General features: G+C 39.3%; 1 protein-coding gene across 3 annotated transcripts; it reads right to left on the reverse strand.

The window, feature by feature from the left end:
- Positions 1-1,860: 1,860 nt before the first annotated feature.
- Positions 1,861-14,585, reverse strand: sppl2 (signal peptide peptidase-like 2). Of its 3 annotated transcripts, XM_035946146.2 has the most exons (16): positions 14,460-14,585; positions 11,932-12,048; positions 11,214-11,396; positions 11,033-11,122; positions 10,701-10,840; positions 9,723-9,865; positions 8,649-8,745; positions 7,892-8,008; positions 7,401-7,482; positions 7,203-7,277; positions 7,053-7,115; positions 6,440-6,539; positions 6,002-6,079; positions 5,176-5,336; positions 4,895-4,935; positions 4,231-4,374 (listed from the first exon to the last, which is right to left on the reverse strand). In XM_035946146.2, the coding sequence occupies exons 1-16, from the start codon at positions 14,505-14,507 to the stop codon at positions 4,365-4,367; spliced, it is 1,545 nt and encodes a 514-aa protein (XP_035802039.2). In that variant the 5' UTR covers positions 14,508-14,585; the 3' UTR covers positions 4,231-4,364. The 3 variants fall into 3 exon arrangements, 2 of the variants coding, with proteins under 2 accessions (XP_023121429.2, XP_035802039.2); XM_023265661.3 differs by lacking the exon at positions 4,895-4,935 and having other exon boundaries at positions 1,861-4,374; XR_002745915.3 differs by lacking the exon at positions 4,895-4,935 and having other exon boundaries at positions 4,234-4,374; positions 5,054-5,336.

The following is a 14,585-nucleotide window of genomic DNA, read 5'->3' on the forward strand; positions in this document are numbered from 1 at the left end:
CAGACTTTCACATTTTGTGAATTCAGGCAGCTAAACAAAACCTAAAGTAGTTTTTGAGGATAATGAACTGAAGGTAGTTCTACGCAAGTGGTTTAGTGGTGTAATCTTGGCTTTTCATAGTTTTTATTTGCTCCAGTCATTTCCTTCATGCAGAAAATGTGTCAAACATGTCATTAGTGAAGTATTTCACACATGCTAGACTTTTAAAGAATAGCTTCACAGTTTTTGAAGCCTGTCTTCAAAATAGATCCCATCTGTGCATTGGCCATTGAGAGATCGTTTCCTGATCATGGGAGCGTCTTTCACAGAGAGGCTTGTTTGTTTTCGTTAGTGCCCTTCCAGTGGCTCAGCAGGGACAACGCTGTCCAGGGATGAAAGAAATGTTGTGTAGAAGCGTCACTTCAGGAGATAGACATTTGATTTAAAGTTCTCTTGTGACATGTGTGATCTCTAATAATACTAATGATTACAATTCATCTTATTCATGCACACAAGGATGCAGCTAACAAGCATCGTACAAACTATGATTTTACAATATTCCGCTCCTCAACAAGAGGCAGTAAGGCTCCAAGATGTGCTGCAGTGTGCCAGCAAATACAGGTACACACTTATAAACACTTATGTAAACAATGCAGGATTTATATTCCTGCTAAAATCATCTTTAAGTATGGAAACGCAAATGAGTATCAGTGGGTTTGGGCCTTACAGAAAAAAGGAAGATGCCACCTCCAGCCTTTAGAAAACTAAAATGGGTATTTTTTTTTTCTTTGCTGACATTTAAAGAAAGAAACTTACTGAGAAAATAATCAGCAGACACAAAATCAGTACCTGAAGATCTACTTTGAGGTTTTCAGGGACTTTGAGAGACATCCAGGTGTTGCTGACCTTTACATATCAGTTTCCATCTATCCATTATATTTATACCGCTTAATCCTCATTAGGGTCATGGGGGGCTGGAGTCTCTCCCAGCTGACTTGGGGTGAAGGCAGGGGACACTCTGGACAGGTCACCAGTCTGTCACAGTGCTACATATAGAGACAATCAGAATCACACTCACACCTACGGACAATTTGGAATCTTCAATTAACCTCAGCATGTTTTTGGACTGTGGGAGGAAGCCGGAGAAAACCCACGCATGCACAGGGAGAACATGCAAACTCCACACAGAAAGATCCCAAGCCTAGGCCGGGACGCGAACTGGGATCTTCTGGCTACAAGGCGACGATGCTCACCACTGAACCACTCTGCAGCCCCATATCAGATATGTAAAGGTCAATAACAGTGCAGTAAGCTTTCATTAAAATGGGTAGAAGTACCTGAGTAACCAATGAAAAGCACTTTTCATGTTCCTTCTTCTGTATATACATGTAAGTAGAAGATGATGTTTTTATCTTTCTCATATTGTGCCGTAGAAACTTTAATCTTTAAGTAGGACTGTAGTATGACAAAATAACTATATCACAGCTCTAAGTGGAGATTTGAGGGCTATCGATAAGAAATCTTTGCAGGAACACAGGGTGCTGCATGGCTCTTTGTGCAAACCACTCAACACTGTTTATTGATCAGCTAAGCAGTCCGGAGTAAACAGAAATTCTCTCCATCCTTCACTTTGAGTGACTGTGCTGAAAGGGCTCTTTATCAGACTGCTGTTCATCTCTGCAGAGCCAGAACAGCAGAGGGACTTTTCACAGCTAGCAGGCTACAATGAAAAGATGCATTCAGACCCAGAAACCACTGCCAGGGTCCAAATGATGTCAAACATCAACATGTCCAAGTACTAACAGAAACATTCTTCTGTTAAAATGTAAACCTAGACTCATGTTTCTGTGTAATATGGGAAGAAAAGAAATACATCAAAAATCAAATACAATGTTTCTTTATTATATGTATTCCTCAACAGAGGCATTAAAAACCACTTGGTGACAACAAACTATACTGGTGAATGAATAATCTCATGTCCCGCTGCTGTTGAATCACCGAGGGCACACATTCAGACATCTAAGCTGCTCTTATTTCTTTTGACCAAATCATTTTTACCCTAAGCTCAACTTTTTGACAGAAATCTGTTGATGGCACCATAAATGAACAAGTATCAAAAGTATGCCTATACTGGTGTACAGAATAAAGTGGCTGCTGGGTTTTAGTATTTAACAGGACGCCCTCAGCTCAGAAATAGCCTTGCAAAACAAAAGCAGAATGAATACTGAATATACCAATTATTAACTTAGGTTCCATTTCTGTAAACCCTTCTGAATATACATAAACATACATACATGAGCCGACAATTTGTCAGTCCACGGATTACAAAATATTGTGCAAATGCTTTGTACAAACTCTAAGAACATTGGTAACACAACTGGTCACTTGCTCCTTCGTTTACACATTAAACTGCAGCACATTTTGAGTACAGTACTCAAGTTTTACACATGACACATTCCACTGTACCTCCCGACATGGACACATTAAGGCCAAAACCCATTCTTAAGACAATATTAGTAACTACTGGGGGAACAAAACTGAGGTGGCAAGTGCCATCAATAATGTATACAAAGTCTGCACTATGGAATATACAATAGTTTTATATAAAGGGTAAAATCAAAATCATAGCATGCAAAACAAAATGTAACAAAATTATGATAAGATCAGATGCTTCGAATTTTTAAAAAAAATCAATGGCTATGTCAGGCTCAGTCAACAACCGTGATAGCGCCACATTTTAAAGGGTTTGAAACTCTTCAGCCAGCAACTATATATTCTGGCACTGGTGCAGTTTATAATGTGTTGGAGGAATTTAGATGATTAAAATGGCTTTTGGGGAATTAGGGTCTTAATATGCTTCAAATTAAATGTTTGAAAGCTTCAAAATTGATGAAGCCACATCCACCAACTTTAACTTTTGTAAAACAAACTGGCAACTATGATAATTTCCACAAGATGACTTACTGGGACCTTTAAAGCTCAGTCACACCAGAAAGCAGCACACTGAAATTTTTGGTTTTGTGACCGATAATATTGACTATTCCCATTATGGCCTTCTTTTGTCTAATAACCAATTCATAACCAAAATATTTTCAATTTCTTTTATGTATGACACTGAAAAGCTTTAAATCCTCACAACTGAGAAGCTGGAACCAGCAAATTGCTGTTTTTTTTCTTTAACGATGCTGATTAACTCTCTGAACCCTAACACCTGCTAGCTCCTTTAAATGGGGTTTCAGGACAACCAAAAAATGAGAAACAGAATCATCAGATTTTAAACTTTTTGAGCTACTCTTCTGTGACAGGCTGTTACTTTGAAAAACTTCAACAACTCTAAGCTTAAAGTCCTGATTTCATCACTGTAGTGGAAAAATGTTTCATATCTCAATTCCAGGTTTTTGAAAATTTTATACAGTAAATCTATGAAATTAATTTTAACTGCTACACTGCAGAAAAAACATTTGAGTTCTCTCTGTTTCTAGCCAGGGTTGTGCTGTTTCCATAGAGGTGGAGGACTTTCTATTGTAGTGAAAACCAAGCCTGCAGTGATGAAAAATGAACCAAGAAACTGCTTGGGGTTGGGGGGGTTAGTTTTCTGTCCAGTGGCTAACTGCTGCAGCGCCACATAAGTGCAAATATTTTCTCTTTTGTAAAGTATTTTATACTCCATCAATGAAGTTTAAATAGAGGTGGATGGATCAACACTATGATTAAGTTCATGGAGAGTTTTTTTTTTTTAAAGTCACTGTGGATTACCTGTAGGTGTATCCAGTCATGACAATTCCTCTGAAATGAAAAATAATTTGCTGCTAAACTTCACCATAAAAATGCTGGTGTGACTGAGCCTCTTAGGGCTGTTCAGAGTACAATGAAAAAAAATGTGTTTTATCAGTCTGTAGCTTTGGCTTTTCATTCCCTTTTCAGGTGGTGCAAACTGTGTGTTAGTAGAACGAGATGCTGGGGCTGCTGTGCAGTTTTGATACATGTTATGTTTGTCAGTTTCAGTCCCTGGGCCTTGTGTGTCTGATCCCGGTGCCACGCTTAGCCAGCCATTCAGAAAACACAGAGCTGCTCTAGTCTGTTCATCCCTTCACACCAAGTGCAAATAAACGTTCATACTTAAAATGTCCATTGACTGAGACACACTGTAGAAAAAAAATTTAACAAAAAACATGAAGTGAAATAGTAAATGCCGTACTAGAAGTCATTTCAGTTAGACTTGTTTTCCTCTTCGTCTTTTTCTACTACCGGGGACGTTTCCTGAGACGGCTGCTGGGGCGAGTCTTCGCTCTGATTGGTGGCTTCTGTGGTTTGTGGCTCCAGTTTAGCCGAGGGCCCCTCTGTCTGCGGCGCTGCAGTTTGTGTACAGTTGATTGGTGCGAGCACTATGGGAGGCTGCAGGGGACAGAAAAAAAAAAGCCTGTATGAGGTCGGTGAAATGTGTCCGGCTGAAAACTAAATTTAATAACAGATACAGAAGAGCTGAAGATAAGACAAATAGAGCCAAAATGATAGTCATTCCTCTGTCTTTACCAATTAAACCCCAATTAAGCAGCTTTATGTGCTTAAAATTGCTGTCATAGGTATCACTGCATACAGGGATACAAGTCCCAACTATGCATAATTGAGAGGAAAGTCTATCTAAATGAAATCCCACAAATTTCTTGAGTCCCATCAGACTAGACGGATAAGACAAACTAACAAATGCTATTAAAAGAAGAAAGTTGATCTACATTTCTATTTCCCCCCCAAAAATAAAATTGTAGTCACCTACTTTGCTACATAATAATTAGTCTATCAACAGTACAGAAGTAAAATGAAGTCTAACTTCTTTGGACAAACAACGAAAGGAACTTAAAGTGAGATAAGGATGTTTTAATGGTGGAGTGTAAAGTGGCAAGCCCAAATAGAATACCTGCAGTGACATTCACAGACAGCTGAGCCCTCAGCAGCAGACTAGAGCACACCCACAGTAAAATAAAGGGCAAGGAGCAGCGATGAAGGGAAGGAGGGGGACAGTAAAACAGAAAGAGGCAGTTGGAACGGATGGAATAATTTAAAGGGGTTACTCAACTTGAAATTCTACTTTACTCTGCATGTTATTTTACACTAGATTGTTTTTGTTTTCTTTTGTTTCCTTTTTAAAAAGTCTTTTTGTTCTTCTGGAGTAGGCAGTCATATCAAACTGGTATTCACCACAAATCCACTTCCAGTCCAGAACTGGGGCAACTCCCTACGCCACAGCGCTACAGTGAGGCTGGTGAGCAGAGTGCAAGGCACCAGGTAGAGCAAGGCCGGCTGGCCCATCTGCATCACAGCTAGGGCCACGAAGGTGATCAGCAGGCCGATGCCGTAAGCTGACAGAAGAGGGACAAAGCAAAAAGGAAAAGTCAAAGTCCAGTCCCCGGCGACACATGAGACAATGCACATTTTCACTGGAGATGGATTCATTTTGCTATGAGGTAGGGAGATTTTTCACATCACAGATGATGATTTTTAAACATAGCATGTGTGGTGTAATTTCTCACTCCCATCCTTGTCGTGATTACACGTGCAGTTACAGTTTTTTAAGCAAACTCGCTGGTGTTTCTCTAAATCAAACTTGGATCAATGTCCTTGTAATTCAAAATGGATACTACTTGTCCTTTTATCAATTATGGAATTTGACTTATATACAAGTCAGAAATATTTTAACTCCTGGTAGATAAAAATTACCTCCCACCAAAATATCTGCTTATTTACAAAACAATACTACAACACATAAATGTAAAAACCTTTAGTAGAGGAAAAGGATAGGTACTGGTACTGTCTTCTAATCTTGCACAAAGTCGACATCTATTGCAGTACAAACAACATGCTGTAATTTTGCAATGGTTGAGTTAAATTATAGAGGAGCACAGTAAAATCTTTTACTACCCACATCTCTCAGTAATGTTAATCCTATCTGAATGAAGCTTATCCTAACATTGCAGCAACATTTGACCAATTACAACCCTCTCATGCATCCCGCACATGTACATACCAATAGTACAGGCCACAAAGTAGATCCTGGAGGATTGTGTTAAAATGTCAAATCTGTGACAGTATACTACCAGTAGACCTGACAAAAAAAGCAAAGAGGCATTCAGAACAATCAACAAAGACAGCTACTGTATTTAGCACTGTGCCATCACACTCAGACATCAGACGCAGTCTTCATTATTTAATTACATATCTGCTTTTTAGATAATCTGGTGTTTACACATAATTTCTTCAAGCGATTAATTTGCAGTTAATATGTGGGAAATAGTATGAACTGCAGGTGTAGAGGATTAAACCTTAAATATTAATGTGAGGCCGTGTAGTGATGATCTGCCCATAAACACGTGTTCTGCTCCAACAAAGTCCGTGAGTATGGTCAGTGTTGGTTAAAACATTTCTGGTAAAGTAAGGGACTTGTGGTATGATGACAGTTATATACCTGGTACTAAGATATCTCCAAAGCCCAGGAGGGAGAAGGGCCGATCACACAGGGCCAGAGGAGACGAGTTCAACCGTGGCACTTTGAGCACCATAGGAAGCTGGAGAAAACACAAACAGTAGTGTCACCAGTAACTGAGCTGAGAGGGAATATGGACACTCCAGAAGTTTCAGGTTGACTTCCCCCCATCTCACCCGTCCTTACAACTCAAAAAAGGATTTGGATGAAATTTTCAGAGAAGGTCAGAAATGTCACAAGGACCAAGTGATTAGATTTTGGCAGTGATTTAGCTTATAGTCTGGATCCAAGTATTTGTTAAATATTTCTGTATCATTCTGAGTTAGCGGCACAGTGTCACTGTAACTATGACAACAAGTGAACACTATGTCAGCTGCCTGCTGACGATCACATGATTGTGATCACATGATTGTGATCCTACTACAAATCGACCGCTGCAGACCACAGTTTTTTTTTTTTAAAGATTTCATCAGTTAAAATCATACAACTGAGCAGCCTTGGCAGAGTGCTGCACTCTGGATGCTTTTCTTGTTTGCCAATGCGAGGGGTTTATAGATCCACTATTGAAAGGTGTGGAATTTGAAAGCAAGCTCACCTTTTCATGTGTGGCGGAGTCAGAGGGACCAGCAGCTACCTCCACCATTATACTTTCCCCACTCTGAAGAAAGAATGGAAAATAAGCACAACACACTAACAGAATCCGCAGACATTTGAGGAGCCGTGTGTGATAACAGTCTTGGAATACCTTTGTAAAGAACGGTGTAATAAATACGAAGAAAACATCGTAGACAAACAGGACTGTCAGTAGTAAAGTGCAAGCCTGCAGGAGAGAGACAGAAAAAGGATTCAGGTGAGTTTATGACTAACACAGTGCTTGTTAGTCAATAAATCACAATTAAGACCTATGAAAACATTCTGTGTTTCTGTCAGCATGTCAACCAACCTTAAATGTGGGCAGCCTCACTGTTTTGAGCATGTAGAGACAGAAGGCGATCCCCAGGGTGTCCTGTAACACCCACGCCCACCTGAAGGATGTAACAAGTATGTTAGTCAGCCAACACCATCATCATATCGACGTCTCATCAAACACAGACATTCAGATGCCCAACACCCGAATAATTCTGCTCTAAAACCAAAATTCCTGGTTATAACGAATATAAATCAGAAATAAACCTACAGTTTCTTTAATATAAATCAAATTAATTTTAGCGCACATGCTGGATAAAGGGCACTTGCTATGGTGATAAAGATCATTATGATAAATGTTGATGTTCTTTTCTGTCATAATACAGCAGCATTTCAAAATATCAGTAGGAGGGCTGGTGTGTGAAAGGAATATTCTGCTGTTTTTGAAAACCAGGTTGATTTTCTTCATGCATGTGACTGTAGCATCTGCAGAAGAATGAATCTGACACATTCTCTCTGTGGACTCACTGGTCTTCATTGCGAAACACCATCCAGATGATGCTGACACTAATGCAGAGAGCCGACAGCAGCAACATACGAATCTGTGGACGCTTGTGTAGGTATGGCAGGTTGTTCTCTGGGATTCTGTGGTCAAAAAATGGTTCACGCCAGTCAACATAACAGCATTTTCTAGCAAGGAAATGCAGTCATTGTAAGGAATGATCGCTGTTGTCTTCAAGGGGAGGACTGCAACTAATGATTACTATTTTTATTGATAAATCTGCAAAACACCTACTTTTTTTAGTCTTTAAAATGAAAAGAAATTGCAGAAAATTGGCATTAATAACTCATTATAGATCAGGATGATATCTTGTTTTGCCTGACTAACTGTCCAAAGTCCAAAAGATATCCAGCTTGGTGTCAGGTATTCTAAATGAAAGTATCAAATCACTACATTTGAGAGGCTAGAAACAGCAAATGTTTGTCATTTTTGTTCAAAATTGCTGAACTGTTGCAACTTGATTGGCAGGGTGCAGAGTTTTTCCACACTAAAAAATGATATGTTCCAGTTCTGGAGACTCAGGACGAAATCAGTATTTTTTGAACTCATAAAATTGCACCTATAATCTACAAAATACAACTTCTGCTATCCTACAGGTCTTTTTTTAGTTGTATGACAGAAGTAGCCTTATAAAACTTCAGTGTAGAGGTAGAGAAAACCACATGATGCATGGACAGAGGTTTTGGACTGTTAGCATCATGAGGCCTACTGATACAGTCTCACCTGCACTTGCAGAAAGGAAGTCTCCTAACAAAAGGCCACAGACAGCTGTAGAGTCCCACAGAGGAAGCCACACAGAAGATCGCAATGACCCAAATGGCTAAACAGTGAGGAAACAGAACAGGGAGACAGAAGATTAGCAAACATTAACACAATATCTATTCCTATTCCAATGAGGAAAGACACTTTCTTGGCCCTCTGGCTTTTTAAACATCTGAACGGTGGTATCTCTTTCATCACTGCATGTACGGTATGTAGCATGCTCAGTGAAAGCACCTCTCAGAAACACTCCATCAGCAGCTATCAGTTTTTAATCTATTCAGAAGTGAAATTTGATCTGAGCCAATAAGCTTTATTCAGAACTGCCATTTTTTTCCACTCAAGAGGTTCAAACATTTAGATCTGCAAACTAAATCTTCAGCCTTGTAATGCAGGACAGAGAGCAGCTCTGCAGGATGAAAAGAGGATCAAGTGTCAGCTGTAGCTCCTAGGAATCTCAACTTTACACTGGAGCTTAATCAAGGAATTATCACTTTGTTACCCGGGACTTTTAACGAACCCGTTATTGACAGAAGTGCTCTGGTGTAAGTCCACTAGGATTTCAACTGGACATCATAGATTCAACATGAAGCACAATTTTGCCAACTTTTAAGGAGCCACTACATTTATTTAGCGTAAAAAAAATGACAATAGCAGCCAAGTAAGTCCTGCATTTAGCCATATACGCATGTCACAATGAAATAAAGCAAGGAAGCCTGCAAGACAGCTGAGGGCTTCAAAAAATCTTATCTTGCAAGTGGAGCTTGAGTTTTGATTTGTTACATGAGGAAACGCTGTCTGCCATCTTCTGCACAACTTGGATCTGAAGAAAATGCTTATCAAGCAGCACCAGGCTACAGTGAGTGAGGAAAAATGAAGGGCTATGAGAGGTCAACTTGCCTGAACACAGCAATAAATACTGAACAGAAAGGATTTGACCAAAACAAGCATTTTTAATCTTTCAGCAAGATTAGTATCAGGTAGATTATATTATTTGTACAGATCAGTGGCGTGAGAGCATGTGCATTTGTACTGTACCCAGGCGGTCGTAGAAAAAATAGAGTAGCACCAGCATGTTGCAGCACATGACCACGAACACACAGATCATTATAGGAGTGACGTCTACTGTCTCCTCATCTTGCTTCTCGGCACCGTCATCCCGCTTGTGCTTCATGTAACGTCTGCAGGGGGAAAAACAAAATTCAGGGATGCCTAGTGATCAGAGGAGATGTTTATTACTCTAAATACTAGCAGTATCTATTTCCACTTGTTTTCTCTGCCTCTTTGGGTTTGTCTTAGATTTCTTTAGTTACAGATACTTTCTGATGTTTGATCATTTGCCAAAGCATCCAGGACGACCGTGCTGCTGTCCACAGGCAATATTTACCATCATTTGCTCAGCTTGCTGGCATTTATTTCCTTCCCAAGTTCAAAATATACACACTCATATTCCAAAATGTTTTTTTCCTGCGGTTCTGTGCGTCAGACCTGACTGTGGCCTCAGTCACCTTGGCAACTCCGTCAGAAAGGACAGACTTGGGTTGGCTTAAGCCGGTGAGTCACTCGTTCAGCCTCAGATAAATAACACTGCCCTTTAGTGGAGTCGCAGCAGTACAATGCAGTCAGCTTGGTTTGGAAAGAAGAGACGCACACACAGTCTTCAAGGAGAAAACTCATACGCTTGTAGTGCTGTGCCAAGAAAACTGACTAATTGTCTCCACAGATGACTCAACTGATAAATTGAGTGTGATTTAAATTTAGCTGTTGACACTAAAAGCATTGTATGCACAACAGAAAGACAATATGTGTCCTGGTGTAATGTAATGTAGAGGAAAGTCCTGCAACATGCGTTTTGCCTTTGTGAGACTTACACTACAGTTATAGTCAGTCTAGACTGAACACACATCTCAGAAAGGCTGAGTACTCTATTCAAAAACTAAAAAGGCGAATTGACTCTCTGGTTGTCTGCAGCTGTTTCCATCCATGCTGTAACATAACAGAAAATTGTTTGCTCACTTCTTGCTGTCTCTGCTGCCAGCCCAGTAGCCTCCAATGGCCACTGTCCCTACAGCCATCAAGAAGATGATCACCATGTTATAGTCCACCACTGGCTCCTTGGGTGCATACATTGCAACCAGTCGTCCTTTACCAAAGGTCTGTAAGAGTAAAGAACAGCATTAGATCAGGTTTAAGGTACCACATCTGAGTGCATTGGAACATTTTATGTATTTGCACAAATACATTTTAAAAATACTACATAATGATGATGCATAAATGTGGAAGAGCAACACATCCGCTGGACCCCACAGATCACTGGTGGTTTGAGCGCCTAGTGGCCGACCTCTCACCTTGCTAATGTCCAGCATATCAGAGTAGCTGAGAAGCGCTACAGGAATGGAAATCTCCTCATACTGAGTTTTGTTTCCTGCAGGGGGTGTCTGTAAAAAAAATTTTAAAAAAGTTTTTTTTCTTTTTTGATGGACCAAACTCACGTTAATTCTGACACACGACTGCAAACAACTGTATTACCAGTCTGTCCTTGCTGACAATGAGCAGGCCCTTGGCACCATTAGTCTGGGCCAGGCGAACCTTTTCATAGAAAGTGCAGTTGCCCCTCATCACCATGGGGATGTGATTTGGGAAGCCTCCCTCTGGGACCTCAGAGGCCGAGCACAGGACTGATGGTGTTAAGTCATAGATCTGGTGACGTGACTACAACACAAAAAAAGTTTGCAACTTTAGCCAGATCTTCTTTTACAGATTCATGTACAAAGATACAAATGTATTTTCTTACAGCCGATAGCTATTATATTGTTTTATTCGTAGTAAATTGGTAATTCATATTTAAAGGAAGAAAAATGCTTCCTCAGTCAGTGGAAATGAATTGAATTAACAGACTCTGGTTGATAATGATACATCTCTATCCAAAAATAAAATCCTTTTAATACAAGCATGACCCAAAAACTGTAATTCCTGCCTTTATTTCTTGTTGAATGGATTACTGTAAATCATTATTCTCTCATATCAGTCCTAAAGATTTCCACCTTTTGCACATGGTTTTGAAAACTGGAGTCCAGGCATTAAAAGTGGAGATTAATTTTCAGTATCCTTTATGAGGCTTTCTGAAAAAGAATTTTATTGATCCTATAGAAATTAGTATAAAGTTAAACCGCATTGTGATCTGAATTACTACTATGCCTATAGAAGCTGACTTAATTCCACTTGTTGTGGCTCACTATCAACTTACTGCCTTATTGAGGTCCTGAGGTAGATGTGCCCACTCTGAGTTGAAGAATATGCAGTAATCCTTTCCTTTGCTCTTGCCCTTGTCACTGAAATGGGCCATGCCGTACTCTCCCACCACCTGGCAACACAACAACAAAGTATCACTGCACATGTCCATGACATATTAGTAACTTCTAACTGATGTATATGTCAAATCATATATATCATACTTAGCCATAACATCAAGCACAACTACAACTGCTGTTGATATTTCACTGTGAAGAGAATCTCGTAACCAGGACAAAGTCAAAAATGCTGATGAAATAACAGTGTGCATGGTGAAAGACAGCAAGACTGATATTTGGAAGTAATTCTAAACACACTGCTCACTGTTGTCAAGGCTGTTCTGCAAACCCATGAGCTGTACAACCTTTTGTAAATAATGATCAAACTAATGATGAGTTGCTTTTAGTCTATAATAAAGTGATATAATAAGATGGACTCAATATTATCAGCGCCTGTATGTATAATACATAATGGTTTATCAATTAGGGTTTCCACGAAGTACAACATTTTAGATTTAAGACTTTCCGAGACCTTTTTGTACCACATCTCTATTTCTTAAAACAAATGTTCAAAAGTATGAAAAAAAGTACTGCAGCTTATTATACGTGATTATTTTCTGGAATCATTGCTCCTCTATGACAGTAAACTGAATATCTTTTGGTTGTAGACAAATCCAGACATCTGTCATCTTGGACTTTGATGGACATTTTTCACCATTTTGACATTTTGTAAAATTAAAAAAGGAACAATTTATAAAAACAATAACTATGAATCGACAGTAGAAATAAGTAATAGAAGATGCACTACATTATTCAGTTTATACTGAAGACGGAAGGTTACGTTTAAAGAAGTCGCACACTTAACCAAGTCTTATTCATGTCACAGTCTTATGAATTTAATGTAAACATTTGCAGCCGGCAGATATATTCTGGCTCCAGTGTGTGCAACAGTTTTCTGTTTTGTATTGTTTTGTTTTTATTATAGAATCTTGGGATCATGAACCATTAATTTTCGTGTCTTTCCGCATCTCATCACTTTGAATTGTGTGATTTTTGAACTTGAGTTACCGAAAGATAACTTGTTACATTGTTATCTCTTTTTTTGTTTCATTTTTGCAGCATTATGTTAATGATCTTCGCTCATAATGTGTATTGTATTATACACTTTACTTACTTTTTATTACAGCCTAAAGCAGGGGTGTCAAACTCATTTTAGTTCAGGGGCCACATGCAGCTCAATTTGATGTCAAGTGGGCTGGACCAGTAAATCATAATAACCTATAAATAACCACACCTCCAAATCTTTCCTTTGTTTTAATGCAACAAAGTACTGGAAATGTTCACATTTAAAGAACTATCTTCTTACAAAACATTACAAATAAATTGAAATTTCTTGAGGAAAAATATAAGTGAAATTTCAACAATATTACACTTCAGTTTATCATTTACACATTACATTTTATAGATCAGTATCTACAAAGCCACAAAACATTGAGTTTCATTTATCTGGAATTGAACAACAGAGTATTTTATGATCAAATCAACTTGTCAAGGTCTAGAAATTATTTAAAATTTACAGTTTTACAAAGTTACAGTTAATGTCTTCTCTGTAATTCTTACACTTCACAAAGTTGTCCTGCGGGCCAGATTGGACCCTCTGCCATATGTTTGACACCACTGGCCTACAGCAAGCAAAAGAAAATAGTTGGCCTTTTTGCAGGTTGAATTTTAAGACTCTTATTTATTTTTTTAATCCAGTGCAGTTGAAGACTTTTTCAGAAACCCTGATAATGTAGAGGGTTTTGCTGCAGTGATATCTTATTACAACGCAATCTTCTTGTAGTCAGATGTACCAAACAAACCGCCAACTAAGTGTATGTAGGCTCAATTACAGCAATATGAAGGCTACTATTTACACGTTGTGTACAGCAATTAGAGTCTTAAATATATTAAAAACCTGATTTACAAAAAACCTTATCGGTCTGTTAAATCTGAAAAGGAGTCAGTATCTGGCGGTTACACAGCACAGTAGATCTGTTAGAGCCTGACTCACAAGGTTTAAGTACATTTGGTTTTAATGTGTTTGGTAGCGACATTATAATCAGCTATGAGATTGTTTTCTCTTGAAGCCTCAAATTTCTGAAGCGTTGTTACACCTTTACAACACCAGCGCAAAGTAACTTGGTGGTTAACGTTCCCCGATTCATTGTCTGCTAAACGGCTACTAAATTCTGTCTGTCATGTTGGTCTGAGAAATGCGGTGAATCAGCAGTGACCCAGCCTCATTAAGGTTACATCAAAAGGTAAGTGATGTGTGGCTTTCCAGGGCCCTCGGTGATGTCCGCAAGCTAACAGTCATAGCATCCAAGCTAATATTCCCGGAGCACGGTTAGAAAAAAACCGTCTCTACTTATCAACCACGTGCTGCTATGCGACGTAAACACGCAGATAGACCGTTCTCGGAGAAACGGAAGCGGTCTCTCACCTTCTGGATGAGAAAAGCAGCCCAAATCAGTGTTTTGGGGACCCTCATGATGCCTAGCTTGTTGTTGTTTCCCCATCGACCAACCAACCGCTCGGCTCGAGCCCCGCAACGCGAGCCCCCACCAGC

Source organism: Amphiprion ocellaris, chromosome 10 (assembly GCF_022539595.1).
Source record: "Amphiprion ocellaris isolate individual 3 ecotype Okinawa chromosome 10, ASM2253959v1, whole genome shotgun sequence".
Classification (NCBI taxonomy): Eukaryota; Metazoa; Chordata; class Actinopteri; family Pomacentridae; genus Amphiprion; species Amphiprion ocellaris.

Bases quoted from the DNA above. Each gene is read 5' to 3' on its own strand.
- sppl2 (XM_023265661.3), bottom strand. From the start codon at position 14,507: ATGAGGGTCCCCAAAACACTGATTTGGGCTGCTTTTCTCATCCAGAAG. The intron at 11,123-11,213 runs GTAATACAGTTG...TTTTTTTTACAG, and splicing joins TTGTCAGCAAGGACAGACTG to ACACCCCCTGCAGGAAACAA. The intron at 7,483-7,891 runs GTGAGTCCACAG...TACATCCTTCAG, and splicing joins GTGTTTCGCAATGAAGACCA to GTGGGCGTGGGTGTTACAGG.